The sequence below is a fragment of the Manis pentadactyla genome, chromosome 7, assembly GCF_030020395.1.
Source record: "Manis pentadactyla isolate mManPen7 chromosome 7, mManPen7.hap1, whole genome shotgun sequence".
Classification (NCBI taxonomy): domain Eukaryota; kingdom Metazoa; phylum Chordata; class Mammalia; order Pholidota; family Manidae; genus Manis; species Manis pentadactyla.
This window is the reverse complement of record NC_080025.1, coordinates 64,095,280-64,111,806: the sequence shown is the minus strand read 5'-3', so window position 1 is coordinate 64,111,806 and position 16,527 is coordinate 64,095,280. Positions and strand designations below refer to the sequence as shown.

General features: G+C 37.1%; 1 protein-coding gene across 1 annotated transcript in view; it reads left to right on the top strand.

Annotated features, from left to right (window-relative positions):
- The window catches only part of GNAT3 (G protein subunit alpha transducin 3), a 46,227-nt gene that overhangs the window by 11,035 nt on the left and 18,665 nt on the right, over positions 1–16,527 (top strand). The window contains exons 2-4 of the mRNA XM_036897989.2: positions 5,975–6,017; positions 8,512–8,653; positions 15,266–15,423. Coding sequence (XP_036753884.2) covers positions 5,975–6,017; positions 8,512–8,653; positions 15,266–15,423 — 343 coding nt within the window. The remainder of the gene's footprint in view (positions 1–5,974; positions 6,018–8,511; positions 8,654–15,265; positions 15,424–16,527) is intronic.

The following is a 16,527-nucleotide window of genomic DNA, read 5'->3' as shown; positions in this document are numbered from 1 at the left end:
TGGGACAAGCAAGCATCATCTTTAACTTTTCCTGCCTATGATGAAAAATGAAGAGATATAAATAGTATATTAAGAAGAGGAGGGACCCAACCTTAAGGCTAAGATCCCATTTTAAAAACCAGGGAGTAGGAGGTAAGATTCCTAACATATTTTATGGTAATTAACCAACAACTGACCCTATGTTAAGCCATGGCAAGTGGTCCTAAATGGTATGTCTGCAATGCTTGAGGGTAACCACTATCTTGGAGAACAGGATCAAGAAATCCCTTGTGTTAAGTTTATCTTACAGAACATCTAGAGAAGAGACTATGGATGATGACACAGTGTCTCTCACCAGAGAGGTACATCCTGAGACCACATGTTAAGCCTAGGCTGACCCCCACCACTCCTTTTACCCCACATACCCCACCCCCAACCCTTTGCCCCATTCTTGAAAGCCTAGAAAGACAGAATCTTAAGCCTCTAAGCACGCCTCCTCTCTTGAGTTTGCCCACACTCCCCTTTGAGTACTTTTTGCCTTAAATAAAGACTTCTCACTGCTCAACTTTTGCATTTTGTCTCTGTGGTCTTTCAGTGATAAGCATCTTTGTTACTTCATTATTTCATTCTGTTTTAGACTTAAACACAAGTATTTACTCTCTCTGTCCTACTTCAAACAAGCATGGAACGGCTACTGAGACCTCTCATTTGGGTTTGCAAGTTCCCATTGCCTGGGTGACCCAGACAGGACTTCAGCTGTAGATCATGCTTTTTAGTAGCCTCCCTGAAAAATCTTCTTTCTTTGACTTCAGGAAGTTCTCAGAATATAATCTGCCCAGTGCTCTGCAGCTCCCCCAAATCCTGGGGTGGTAGAGGCTTAGGTCCCATGCCATGCGATACAAGCAAACACTGGATGCCAGGTGACCCTGGCTTTAGGAGTTGGCAAGGGATTTTCCCTAAGCCAGCAGGAGTTCAAAGAGCTTCACTTCCCTCTCTGCTCTTCCTTGCTCTCTGCCATTCACTACTATCTTGCTTTAATGAATTCCTTACTTACCTATACTTGTCTGACCTACTCAAGAATTCTTTCTCTTTCAGAGTCAAGAACTCTCCACCATCCAGGTTGAGGTTTCACCTAATGGGCAGCGAGAGACCTCCCAGATGCAGCTGCCCTGACAACAGTTTCTTAACAAACTGCACGCTATTTTTAAAGTGATAGATAACTTTGCCTACCTGAGACACATCGTGATCAGCTAAATTATAAAGAATCATTACATAATAATATACTCTCTAGTTTCAGAAATAATTTGGGGAACTTACCAGGTCTTATTGTCATCAGTAAGTTGGCCATATTTATGAAGTGTAGAAAAAAATCCTAGATGTACATCAGTTCTCTGACACAGTCTAAAAGTTGCTTTCCTCAAATGTATGATAAACTTTTCACTTGTCAGTAACACAGAATGAATATAATGAAATTTGGTTGTGATTACTTAAAAAACTGTATGTGTTCCATAATGTAGGGGGGTCATGAGGAAGGCAGTACAGCACAGAGAAGACAAGTAGTGACTCTATAGCATCTCACTACACTGATGGACAGTGAATGCAATAGGGGGTGGGGGGACTTGATAATATGGGTGAATGTAATAACCTCAATGTTGCTCATATGAAACCATCATAAGATTGTATATCAATGATACCTTAATAAAAAAAAAATAATTGTAGGTGTCCATAGTGGTTTTCAATTATACTGTATTTGTCCAGAACATATACTGGTACAACTGTGGAAAATTCTTTACACACTTTTTTTCATTATTCTTAAGGTAGATAATTTATTTAAATGAAAATGATCTAAATTAATTTCACTCCACTGTAGAAATATAATATCATAGAAATATAATATCATAGATATTATAGCAGTTTTTAAGGAAATTTAATTGATAATCAGAAATGAAACATTCTTTTCTCAGTCTCAGATTTTCACCAGGTTTTTTTAACTCACTATTTCCATTCTGATCGAAATAAATACACCTGCATGAACAAATACTGAAATCCTTGTTGGGCCCACTGATTTTCCTCCCACATCCCTATGACTCTGCAGTTTTCCAAACAGCAAAATTGAAAAAAATATCTTTGGAAAAGTGAGATATTCTCCAAATCTGTCACCTGTGTAGAATGATGCTACAATTTCTAATGCTCACTTTTACTGTTAGAAAGTATAAAACAAAAAACAACCAAGAAGAGTTTTACAATCTTATTGGATAGCTTTTCTTTCAAAGTGACAACACAGCCTGGAGCAAAAGAGCAAATTCTCCAAAGCCAATGAACCAAGATATCATGCAAAGCTCGCTGATTGGCTATTGCCACTCACACACAAGCAGTGCTCAGCCATGCAAAATAATATAGCCAGTTGTCTTCTGAGAATGGGGGATGTGGTATTTTACTGTGACTTTTATTTTATTCTCAAATGTTTTTTATTCTTGGACATAGTTGCCTCTAATTAAATGAGATGGTTGTGCCCAATCTGTCAGTTTGTGTTTGATTATGTTACCAGAAGCGTATGAAAAAAGATTAGCAAATTGCTTTGGTTGATTCTTGCATTCATCAACTTTGTAGTCAAATTTCACACTCTGTGTTATAGAATACTCGAGCATGAAAATCAGTAAGGAGAAGTATGCTAGTAGTTTACCCAAAGTATAGTGGGAATCTATATACCATCCCCAGGCAATAAAATACTATTCCCCATAGCTTCACTACTCAAGATTATATAAAATGGACAGCTGTTTCAGATAACTGCACAAACTAGATACATTTAGATATGCCTGAGACAAAACAGATTTGCTGTGAAGTAGAATGAAATTAAGGTGTAGTTATATCTGTTCATCATAGCCTAAGAAAACATTGCAAATCAGGCTGAATATTTCAATATGAAAAAAATGATATACAAAATAGAGGACAAAATTCTATTTTTTTAATTAAGGTATTATTGATATACACTCTTATGAAGGTTTCACATGAAAAACAATGTGGTTACTACATTCACCCATATTATCGAGTCCCCCCCATACCCCATTGCAGTCACTGTCCATCAGTGTAGCAAGATGCCACAGAGTCACTATTTGCCTTCTCTGTGCTACACTGTCTTCCCCATGATCCCCCCCGCACCATGTGTGCCAATCATAATGCCCCTCAATCCCCTTCTCCCTCCCTCCCCACCCACCCTCCCACACCCTTTCTGTCTGGTAACTGCCAGTCCCTTCTTGGAGTCTGTGAGTCTGCTGCTGTTTTGTTCCTTCAGTTTTGCTTTGTTGTTATACTCCACAAATGAGGGAAATCATTTGGCACTTGTTTTTCTGCACCTGGCTTATTTCCCTGAGCATAATGGATCAAAATTCTATTTTCAAAGTATGAGTTTAAAGAATTCATCTGTTTCATTGAGCTTCTACTATCATGCACTTTTCTAGGTGCTTCAGATATACCGGTGAACAAAGCAGACAAAGACCCCTGCCCTTATGGACTTTACCTTGTAGCAGTGTAATACAGACAGGAAAAATTAAAAACAATATGTGAACAATTTATAAGTTTGTAGAATAAGACAAGTGGTAGAAAAAAATGGAGCAGGGAGAGAAAGATAGAATGGGTTACCGTGGCATTACAATTTAAATAGGGTAATCAGGATCTTCTGATTCAATATATATGTTAATATAAATCTGAATAGAATTCTGAGATTCACTGTTACCAAAAGTCGTACTACCTTTGCTGACATAAATTCATACTAGTTTTGGTAAAGCAAGGCAGTTGACTGCTATGCTGGTAAGAGATGTGTACATCTATTAGTTTTTTTGAATCTGGATTTTTCTTGGGAAATTTTTCAATTGCCTTCATTGTGTTACTCTGAAATATGTCTAAAATTTAACAGGCACACTGAGCCTCGGAAGATGTCCTGTGACCCAATTTCTGGAATGCCAGTAATATACTAATTATATTTCCTCCTCTTAAAAGATATAAAAACTGGTAGAAGAAGACTAAAAATCTGCTCATTGACATTTTAGATCAAGCCCTTGGTCCATATCAGATTTCAATCATATTTCTATTAATAAATGTTAGTTGTAACCTGCGGACACATTCTAAAAGATGTGATTCCATATCAATTCTAAAATACTGTTTCCTCAATACTTTCTAGGTTTGTTGGTGATCCTCTGTAAAAATTCTATGAACAAATTTGTATCATCAGTTCTTGGTGACTCCCCGCTTTTCTCCTGCCTATAAAACCAGGACTTTCAAGTTGAACTCACTGCCTGAATATGTTTGTTCCCACTCCTCCCTCACAAGCCTAGGATTCACAGACAAGGACAAACTAAAAAGTTTGTTTTTATTTTTTATCCATATCCTGCATATTGTACAATTTTAAAAAAATTCTCATCATATCACTCTCAAGAGTCATATTAATTCTAATTTCTCATATGGCAGCCATCTTTATATCATTATTTTAAACACCCTTACATGAATTCTCCTGAGTCCCACTGCATTTCCAACTGCCTAAAATACAACTACATATATGTAACATCCCACTTTTTAAAATTCATGATATTTTGGTACTATTAGACCTTGAAAATTGTTGAGGTGTTTTGCTTTATGTTCTGTATTTTTCCTGATAGTAATCTACAATGTCATTGCTTTTAATTTTGATGGTTTATGTTTTCTAAACAGGATTATCAGATAAAATGTACATATATAATAGCAAATACTTAAAGGCCACAACTTGATGAGTTTTGACATGTATACACAGGTGAAATTATCATTACAATAATCAAGATCCTGAACATTCTCATTAACCCTAAATTTTCATCATATGCCTTTATAATCCATTCTGTTTTCTCCCATGAGCAGGAACTACTAATCCACATTCTGTCACTATACTTTGGTTTGTACTTTCTAGAATTTTATATAAACAGGATATGCTATGGAATATATGGAATAAATATATCTATACATACATATGGAATAAATATACTTGCCCCTTGCCCCTCCCCGAGGAATGTGTAATCCATTTTGAGACACTGCTGTATCATTGTTAATGAAAGAAAAAAGAGGGGATGTGAACGCAACAGTCCAAGCAGGTTTATTGCTAAACCTGAGAGAGACTCCCCTGTTCTGGCTGGCAGAACAAAGAAGGTGTCTCTCACAGGCTGAGAGGCTTTTTATGGCCAGGATTTCTGGGGGGGCTCTTTGAAGGAGGGGTCAGGGGAAAGGTGGGCTTATGCCTTGCTGATGTGTCCTCTGGAGAATGCTTGTAGCCTCAGTAAGATGAAACCTAGATCTCTCTGAGATGGTGGGTGGGCTTACTCCTGTCCGGATTCTATCAGTTAACCCATAGGCTTGTAGGTTTTCTTAGTGTTATTAGCAAATCTCCTTTGTTTAAACAGAAAAGAGCTGCGTACCAAGTTAAGTATGATGTTGATGACAAGAGCCCATCCATCAGTCAGAATCAGCTTGAACAGTTGTGAAAATAAAAGGCTATTGTTTTATTTTCACTATGTCTAGTGTTTTTTTTTTGTTGTTGCTGTTCTTGCTGTTTAATCAAATAAGATGCATGAGAAGTCATTCTGGGAGAAGGAGTGATCTACAGACTATGAAGTTGAAGTTGGGACCATTTCTCTTGGGTTACAACCCAGGAAATACAAGCTTTCCAAATTACGTCCAAATGCAATAACAGAATATTTTTCCTGACTGTATACACTTCTTGCTTTAGAAGATATACTGTGACTTTGAGCCAGACCTATATCTGGATCTAGCATCAATATACAGGCATTTTATTTTCTTCTGCTGTCCTGGCAAGTAAAGAGCTAATACCTTTCAAGATTTGACAGAAAGATTACTCTCCTTTACACAGGGGAGGTGTCTGTCTGAAAGATTAATCCATGACAAAGTGAGACACGAGTTTTAATATCTGTATGCTTTTGGTGTGTCAGTTGGTAATACTCCCATCTTTCTGTTGCAGGAGCAGGAGAATCTGGAAAAAGTACTATCGTTAAACAAATGAAGTAAGTACACATTATTTGGTGTCTGTCCATGTATTTAGCCATTCTTAAAATTAATAATTTTGGAAAAATCTGTTTGGTAGCCTCTAAATCACAGGTAGTGGCAGAGCTGTGACAATTCCTGTGCAAATATTCTTCCTTTTAGCAGAAAGCATACAAATGGGTAATAATTTCCATTTTTCTATTAAATTTTGCCTCTCATTGAGATGAATACTAAAAGCAGTTATTTTTTAAATATATTAATATGAATATGATCTAGGGCTTTAAATCCATGGGCATAAGCCATAAGTATTTCAAAATATGTCACTCAATGATATATCTGAATTTAGGAGGAAATGATTTGTTAAATCTAACTGGCATTTTGCCTACCTGGGCACAGGATGCATATTTAAAACTACCACTCTCATGGATTTCAATTTATTTTTGCATATATTCTGTCTACTTTTTTTCTCTTTATAATGAAATAAGTGGACCTGAATTTCTTAATAAGGAGATAATGAACACAAAAGTGCTGTAATTCAAGAATGCAATGTCTAAATGAATAAAATGGCAATCGATAAGCACAGATGCATACAAAACCTCATGGCTCTGTCACTCCTGAAGGATTTTAAGGAGCAATTGTTACAGGAGAAGAAGATAATCATTATTTACTTACTTTCAATTATATGTTTGAAGATCTTATTCCTTGTAATATACTATATGAGGAAATTATCCCAGTCAATGATGAAACTGTCTGTCTATAAGCTAAGCCACTGTTTTATTCTTCTTCCTAGATAATAATGCCATGTAAATTCTGTATCAATCAGTATTTAAGTCCTACCTTTGACATCTCCTGTTACCTTTATCTGCAACCAAATTTTTACCCTTTCTCCTGTCTTTAAGGAGTAGAACTCCTTTATCCTAATCACTGATCATACTGCTTTTGGGTGTTCAGCTCCACCTTTGCACCCAAGTCACTTCACATTTCCTTATGACATTACTACTGTGTTCACCTGACCTTTCTTTCAGGCTATAACCATGCTAGAATCCCTCTTATCCTTTTACCTCTCCATTTTCTACGAGGTTAAATGCAGTAAAAAAAGAAATGACCAACTGTTTAGCTACATAAAAATTAAAACATTTAAATATACCAAACTTTAAATAAAATTAAACAATAGAAAACTAGAAAAAATTTACAAATATGCTAATTGACTACCTTAAGATATAAAGATGTATAGACTGTTAAGAAGAATAAGCTGCCCAATATATAAATGGGAAGAGACTATAAACAGTATACAAAACACAAAATTCAAAAATCTATTAATAATTAACATTATTTTCCAATTTCAAGTTTTGACAGTGAACTGGGATTTCTTGAATGAACTTACTCCTGGTCTATCCATAAAGACATTTTACTGCATTTTTTTCTACAGCTTTCAATTTGTTTTAATTACTTTTATAAGTTAGTTAAGTATTTAATTCAGCAAGACAAATATGGCCATGTTTAAAGTAGAAATACAGCAACCATTGGCAATCAAATATTAAAAACAATAAATAATAAATGTAAATACTGCCTTTACTCCTTTCACTGCAGAATCCTTGTATTTGAAGGTTTTAATATCTTGGGAGCATTTGTGTTCTTTTTCCCCCCATGCTGAAGCCACTATGTGTAGGGATACAACACAAATCCTTAGTAATTGGCAAATAAAATAATGCCAAATGAACAGAAAGCACTTCAAAAACAATTAGAAAAAACAACAGAAAGTAACGAGAATATATTATGCAGCAAAATGCAATAAAGTAATTAACATATGCAAAGCTTTGCATAGGTAAATCTATTTTAATCTGTTTTTCCAAAACTGTTGGTTAAACTCTGAGTTCTGATTAAATGAATGGAAGGAAAAGACGAGTTCCCCCAAATAAAACGATGTCTGGGCATTTCAGCCTTCAGAACTCAGTAGCACGCACACAGATGGAAAAGTAACAAGGAATTTCACCGCAGGTAATTACTTACATTAAGCAAAGATGCCTTTGTTAATGCTATAAATAGAAACCAGGCACTCCTATTTTCCACTGTATCTTAAGTGATAGGAAAAGACATGAATATCCCACTAAATTACTTCACTTCCTCAAGATATGTTGTAAACACGACATGTTTCAGAACTCTGCATATATCTTTGTCTTGAGAATCTGGAAATTTTTCTCTTGAAAAGATATAAGCTTTCTAAGTAAAATGCTCATGATTTACTCATTTTAAACAGTGGTTTATCTAGAGCAAATCTTAAATCCTCTTTATATTTAGCATAAAAACCTCAGAGAGAAAATATTATATTAAACCCCAATGATAATAAAAATCCAAAGCCATAAAATTGTGCAGGCTTAACAAACATGTGTGCAAAATTCTTCTTTTTAACAAATCTATACTGTAATTTTATCCAAGCAAATTATTCTTGATGTATTTTAATGTACAAAAAATCAATTGTTCAACTCACAAAAGCTTCTCATGTTTACATTAAAGGATCATCCATAAGAATGGTTACAGTGAACAAGAATGCATGGAGTTCAAAGCAGTAATTTACAGTAATACATTGCAATCCATCCTAGCTATTGTGAAAGCCATGGATACCCTTGGGATTGATTATGTAAATCCCAGAAGTTCAGTAAGTATGCAAATAATGACAGGTGTAAGTCCTACCAAGAAGTTTGAGCCATAAAACAGTAGGACTTAATAAATTTGTAATAGTAAATCTTTACAAAAATTTAAGAATATAAAATATGAATTTGGGAAACATTAATTCTGTTTAGTGTAAGGTTTCCTATTTTCCTTTAAATGAAACTTTTCTTTTTGGCTGTGTGCTATAACCTTATTCAACATTAACTGCTTTTCCAGGAATCAAACCTAATATATAATGTACTATATTAGAGAAAAATACTGCTAGATTTGCTAGATACAAAAGAGCTTATTCCATAAAATCAAGCTTTCTTCTATCTATATTTTCTTAGTTTGAGTCATTTCATGGAGACTTTATTGATAGTAATAACACTATAATTATCATTAATGTTCAATGCTAATTACAAAGGCTATGTGGTACAGGGAAATGATTATTTTATAATGCTAATTTTTTTTTAAAAAGGAGTTCAGAATTATGTAATAAATAAAATGCTTGTAAAATAAATATACTCAGTCATAGTTTTGTTCATAAGGTAAAATCTAATACTTTCATTTTTCTTCTACTTTATGTTTTATAATATAATGATTTTATGTTAAAACACACTAAAAATCTCTTACTTTGTAACAGTTTGTATGTAAACATAAAACTATTCTAGCTGGCAAATGAAGCATAGTATTACCCAAATATCAAGAGTAACCACACCCAAAAAAGAGTAATTGTATACAAGTGGTAGGAAGAACTCACCTTTTCCATGTGTCCCCTCCTGGTTGCCTCTGGATGATGTCAACTGAACTGTTCACAGTGTAGTTCTTAGATACCTTGTATTAATAAAAATAGAAACAGTACAGTAAGTAGAGAGAGGAAAGAGACATTTGACTCCTATCCCCCACCCTCACCCCAGAGTTTACAGTTAGACTGTGAAAATTACCATTGGAAGGCATTAGAATGCAAAGAAAAATACTTCTTCCATGCTGTTAATTTTAAAGGAAATGGTAAATCAACATTTTATTCTGCCTCATTCCAACAGAGCACGGAAATGCTAAGAACATCCTTAAAGCAGATAGGTGATAAGCAGTCATGAATTCTGCTAGACTCTCCTTCCATTTTTGGTTTTCTCTACAACTTGGCTCCAGTAAGTCACCTACTTCTTGAGGATACAGTTTCCCTCTCACATAAAAAAGGGGGAAGCTGCAGGAACTGAACTCCAATATTCTTTAATTCTTTGTCATCCTGTGACTTATTGATTTTCTTTTTATGGGCAGTTCAGTTATTGCTCTGACCCTGGCTTTTCCTAAAAACCTAAGATTTTAAACTGACCTTTAAGAGATTTCCTGGTATTGTTGTAGGGCAGCTGCATCTGGGGAGGTCTCTCCCTGTACACTAGGTGAAACCTCAGCCTAGAAAGGGGAGGGTTCTTGACTCTGAACAGGAATGAATTCTTCTGCAGGTCAGAGGAGTGTAGGGAAGGAAGGAATTCATTAAAGCAAGAATAGTAGTGATGCCAGGGTTCTTGTTGGCGGAGTTGAAGAATGAACCTCATGAACAGACAAGGCAGGAGATTTATAGAGTTTTTATTCAGATACAGAGAGAGAGAGCTTTATTCAAGATAAGAGAAAGTATGGAACTCCCCGCAGGTGCAGGGAGGGGCAATGTTGCCATTTGGGGTCTCTGTGTCTAGGTGTGGGTAAAATTGTAACATTTCCAGAATATCTCCCCTGGCTTTAGTACATCTACATATCAATAAGTGTTCAGAGGTGGAAAGAAGTATGGCTTTAGTGCATTTGCATCATTCCTCAGGGGTGGAGAGAAGTTCATCTCTGTATCAATGGGTAATTACCTGGACAACAGAGGGCTTCTCTGTACCTGAGAGGTGAGGGGAGGGCTGGTTTTCTTCTGCTGGAGCAGGAAAAAGAGATGGCCCAGGACTATAGCTTGTGAGCAATAAACAGATTTTAAACTTTCTTTCTCCCTTTGACTGATTTCTGTTTTTAGAGGTATTTTGCCCCGGGATTTCCTCTCCCCAGACTTACATCTGGCATAGTTGGCCAGATTCCTCTGAAACCGAAATCTGTCATAATGGATGTGACCTTTGGGAGGGCTGCCCCTAGAAATGATGGGGAGAAGTGGCACTTGTGCTGAGGGACATGTATCTACACTCATGCGGTCGTGGAGGCACCACCACTGCTGGCTGGACCAACACCAGCCATGGCCTGAGCCTACTGCTTCTGCCACTGCTGCTGCTTCTGCTGATGGCCAGAGCCTGGTCACAACTATGGAAAGGAGCAGAGGTCTGGGTCACCTTGGTAGTGAAACAACTGGCTGCTGTGTATCACACCTTGCTGGCTACGGAGTCCATTGCTGGAACAGCTCCAACCAAGGTAATAATCACCTATCCCATCATGGGGTGGGTGAGAGACTGGACCCAAAGGCCACGGAGTGGTGTGGCACAGACACCTACCATATATCATGTGACTGGCCATTTGCTTTTGGCATCTCCAGGGAATAATGAAGCAGATCATTGGCCCAGGAGTGCTCTGGCCAGAAGGAAAGTCTGCCTCTGATGTGGCCCAATGGCTACATCAGTGTTTGTTGTACCTGGGGCAAAAGACAATGTGGGCTGTAGCCCACCAGTGGGGCTTGCCACTGACCTTTGAAGAAGTCAGCCAAGCCCGGAAGGAGTGCCCTGCACATTGCGCAGATTATCAAACCACCAAGAAGGGCCTAGAGCATCTCTTTGCAGCCTATGGCTGGTCGCTGGTGATTGAGAGCAATCAAGGCACCCACTTTACTGGACATGTGTTGCAAGGATGGGTGCAGCAATTAGGAATAAAATGGACATATCCCTGGACATTTCGACACATGGGCTGGCGATGGCTGGATCTTCTGGCATCTTGGGGAAAAGGGCTGGAAGCTGGCCTCCTGTGTAGTCCTAGAATAACAGTAAATTGGCCCCCCACAATCATTGTTATTTGCTTCTACAGTCCTTGTGTCCTGGATGCACCCCCTGGCTGCAGCTGCTGCATGATGCCTGGAATGGATGAGCTTTGGACTTAATCTGCATGGGACTTTGAACCTCGCTGAATCCTCTGGCTTGAGAATTATGATTGTGTTGCTGTTGTGAAGAAAAAAATGCTTAAAGGGAGGCTTGACTTTGTCTAATGTTTGGTAAAAGTTTTGTGAGCAATCTAGCATGGTTGTTAGGAATGAGTAAACAAGTGTAGAAAAATATTTGTACTTAGTGAGAGACTATGCAGTAAAGTACATTTACTTAATCTGCATAGGCTGAATCTTCTGGCTTGAGCATTATCAAGATTTTATTGCTGGTGCTATTGTATGTTACTAGATTGGTTAGAAGAGGGGGATCAAGTAAATTGTAACATTTCCAGAATACCTCACCTGGCTTTAGTACATCTGTATATCAATAGGCGTTCAGAGGTGGAAAGAAGTATGGCTTTAGTGCATCTGTATCATTCCTCAGGGGTGGAGAGAAGTTCATCTCCTTATCAGTGGGTAATTACCTGGGCAAGGAGGGCTTATCTGTACTGAGAGGTGAGGGGAGGGCTGTTTTTTTTCTGCTGGAGCAGGAAAGAGAGACATCCCGGGACTGCAGCTTGTGAGCAATGAATGGATTTTAAACTTTATTTCTCCCTTTGACTGATTTTGGTTTTTAGAGGTATTTTTCCCTGGGATTTCCTCTCCCCAGACTTATACTAGGGTTTTATGTTTGCTGCAGTGGGAGTTTTCTACAGTCAGCCAGAATGGTAGTTATATTTTAAACTATCTCTGTGAAGGTTTCCCAGATGCTCTGTTGTAAACTAGTGGGACTACAGGACTATGAGCAATGGGCTGTTCTATACCACTGGGTCCCGATGGGGCTAAGTTGTTATATTGTTTCAATTTCAAGCACTCTGTTTTGTAAGACTTTGTCCTTTTCCAGGTCCCACGCTGTACTCTAACTGGGCAGGAGTTGCTCCCTGATGCCTTTCTACCTCAGTAGTGAATGGCAGTAGCCATGTAGAGAGCAGACAGCAAATAAGAAAAGAGGGAGGAAAGGGAAGCTCCTTGAACTCTTGTTCAGCATAGGACAAATTCCTTGCCAACTCCTGAAGCCAGGGTCACCTGGCATCCAGTGCCTGCTTGAATCTGCTCGGCATGGGAACTAAGCCCCTACCACTCCAGGATTTGGGGGAGTCACAGAGCCCTGGATAGAGTAAGATTATGTTCTGAGAGCTTCCACTTTTCCTACTGGTGTGAAATAAAACAGGAAGAGAGAAAAGGATTGTGTTAAGACTAGAAAGCCAAATGAAATAGCAAAGGAACAAAGATATTTACCACCAGAGGTGGAGGTTTATCGAGTTCTTGTCTTTACCATGGAAAAGAGTTCAGAGACAAGCACAATTGGCTTATGCAACAAGAAAGTTTATTTGAAAAGATGGTACACACTCAGATGGGAGTGTGGGTGACCTCAAAAAGGAGGCATACTTAAGAGTTTAGGGTTTGGGGTTTTATAGGTCTTTTTGGGTAAGGGTCAGCATAAGACATGATGATACAGATGGTTCATAATTTCTTTTAAGTTTTGTCTTAAGAATAGGTTATTTAGGTGACTGTGTTGGTCCATATCTAGGCATTCTTTATCCACATAAGTTCATTTACACTTTGGAGGTCTATCTTCTGTTCTGGTTACAAAGTTACTTAATTGATTAAGGTGCTGGAAGAAGAGGAAGAACAACATATAGATTAAGTTAAAGAATAAACTGGGCCTTTTTTCCAAGCTAAGTAGATTTTACAATAGCATGAACCTTGTCCTATTTCCCTGCCATACCTCAATATAACCCACTAATTTAAAGATGTAAAAAAATAAGGACCAAAGGGAAGATTAGCAATTTGGTCTGCATTAATAGCTAGCATTTTGGTAAAAATCTGCCCTATGTGGAGCAGAAATACAGTGAGCTTCCTTTTCCTCCCTCTGTTCTTCCCTGCTCTCTGCTGTCTGCAAGGCTGCTGCCATTCCCTGTTATTTTTGCTTTAATTAATTCCTTCCTTACCTACACTCGTCTGACCTGCTCCAGAATTCATTCTTGTTCAGAGTCAAGAGCCCTATCCTGTCCAGGCTGAGGTTTTGTCTAGTGTGCAGGGAAAGACTGTTCCAGACATGGCAGCCTGACAATACCATGGCTTTTGATTTAGCTTTCAATTTGTTTATTTATGCAGTTTGTATGTTTTTACATAACCATTTGTATATAATCACACAGATTGCCATTCCAAAAGAGAAAGAGCCCTGAAAGAAAATTTATGTAAGTTTTTTTGGTCACTGGTTTTAAAAGTTTGAACAAGTTAGTTGAACTCTCTGTCAGTTTCTTCATCCAAAAATGCTAGTGCTTTCCTCATTGAATTAGAATGACTATTGTAAGAAGAAGCAGAAACATAAGAAATACATTGAAGTACAAAGTATTGCAGAATGTAAGCTCCTAGTAAATATTAAGTATTACTACCTTCTAATAATAACTTTTAATGTAGGATAAGGGTTGACTTCTTCTGATGCTTATCTTTATTGGTTTGGCAAATTAACCTCCGACTTTTAGATTCCTGATTTGTAAAATGGAGAAAATACAGTATCTATGTGACTGCTGTTGTGAGGAGTGTGTGAGATAATACAGGTGCTGTCTTGTATGCTGTAATAATAATGCGCACTAGAAAGAGGATGAGCTTTGGAGTATGACAACCAGGATTTGAGCCCACACTTTTTCATTTGCCCAGTAAAGTATCATCGTCAGTAGTTTAATTACTTTGAAATTCAAATTCTTAATTACAAAAAAATTCGTCATAAAGCAATTTTGATTTTAGTTTAAATAAACCATGGAATACATTATTTACTCAATGAACCATTATTTCTTCCTGCCTTTGTCACCTCCAAATATCCTATCAGGACTAAAGCAATGCTTGCCTTCTTTATGTTCTTTTCCTTCTTTTCTTAATGAAATCTCACCTCTGCCCTATTCGTTTGCCCCAAAGGCATGCAATTAACACCACCTACAGAAATGCTCAAAAACTGTCTGTGATTCAAAATGTTTACCATTGCTTATTTATATGACAACAAAAGGTATGTGATGGCAAAGAATATTACATTACAATTTTTTTTTTAAATACTTTGAAGTTTTATCTTCCACTTTTTCTTACTTGGTATTTATTTCCTGGATAATACAGGGCCATAATCAAGGGAAAACAAAGTACAGATTAGGTCAGATTCATTACCCTTTTACCCTAGCACTTTGACACTCTGAGAGCTCAATGAACTTACACTGAAGTACTGTTATCACTTTTAACATTATATTCAGAAGTTAGTAATATATGACAAAATATCTTATTTTGAGTGTATAATATTTCATAACTTTCACAATGGATAACTCTTTTTGAACATCAGCCAGCCATGATCAAGAACAGCAGTTCTATTAACCTTTATATTGAATAAATGTTAAGTAGAATTATTACTTAAAGGAATATGATAAAAATCATCAAATTGAAATACTCTACTTTAAAAAAAGAGGATTTGTCATTCCAAATACCACATCTTTATCATTTTCACAAAAACACCATATATAGGAAGACCAACAGCAGCTTTCTGCGATGGCAAATGCCCTGGAAGATGGCAGCATGACCCCCGAACTAGCTGAGGTAATCAAACGGCTATGGAGTGATCCAGGAACCCAGGCCTGCTTTGAAAGGGCATCAGAGTATCACCTCAGTGACTCAGCAGCTTAGTAAGTAAATGCACTTGACAGGAGTTATAGTTGAAACATTTAAAATTAAGAATTATAATTCTGCATTTTCTGCATGTGTAATCACAAATGGGGAAAGGAAATGGCTTTACATTTTATTATACTTAAACAAAAGTAATTGAGGAGAAATAAAAAATATCAAGATAACATAAAAGAGATGTAAAAATATAGGCAGGGGAGAATTTAAAGAACTAATTTTGAAACTATTTGCCTGAGAAGATCTGTATGTTGCAAGTATTTTCTCCCAATTACAAAGAATTAATCATTGTGTACTGTGCTCAACATAACACAGACTGGTGACATGTACACTGAGATTTGAAGCTATTCATTTCCTCTCTCTTTAATTACTGAAATCACCTAAAATAATTCTGTAATGACATATGCTTTGGTTTCACTGGTTTGATGAGCATGATAGAGAATTCTAGAAGAAAGTAATATATTGATTTCCAAAACAATTGCATATTGTGGGATTCTTTTTGAGACTCAAGAAAGATTATGTAATTTTCACAGATAATAACCAATTAGCAATCATCAGCCTCAAGGAAATTAAGAGGTTATGACACTATTTATAGTTTCATTACCAAAATGATTTTAAATTTCCACTTTAGTAAGTGGTTTTAACCTATCTTACGGTTATATGCCTGTGTGCATGTATGCACATGTATGTAAATATAACTGAATTATTCTATATTTTTGTCTCTGCATACAGTTGTATGAAACAGAATAAATACAATCCTTTGATGAACTCCCAGCAGAACATGCTATACTTCAGTAGTACTTTAAGAAAAAAACACAGTGTAAAAATGAAGCAAATGAAGGATTATTTCAGGACAGACCAATGAGTGGGGGAGGGCAAGTAGGGAGGGAGGGAGAAGGGGATTGAGGGGTGTTATGAGTGGCATACATGGTGTGGGGGGATCATGGGGAAGACAGTGTAGCACAGAGAAGGCAAATAGTGAGTGACTCTGTGGCATCTTGCTACACTGATGGGCAGTGACTGCAATGGGGTGTGGGAGGGGACATGATAACAGGGGTGAATGTAGTAACCACATTGTTTTGTCATGTGAAACCATAAGAGTGTATATC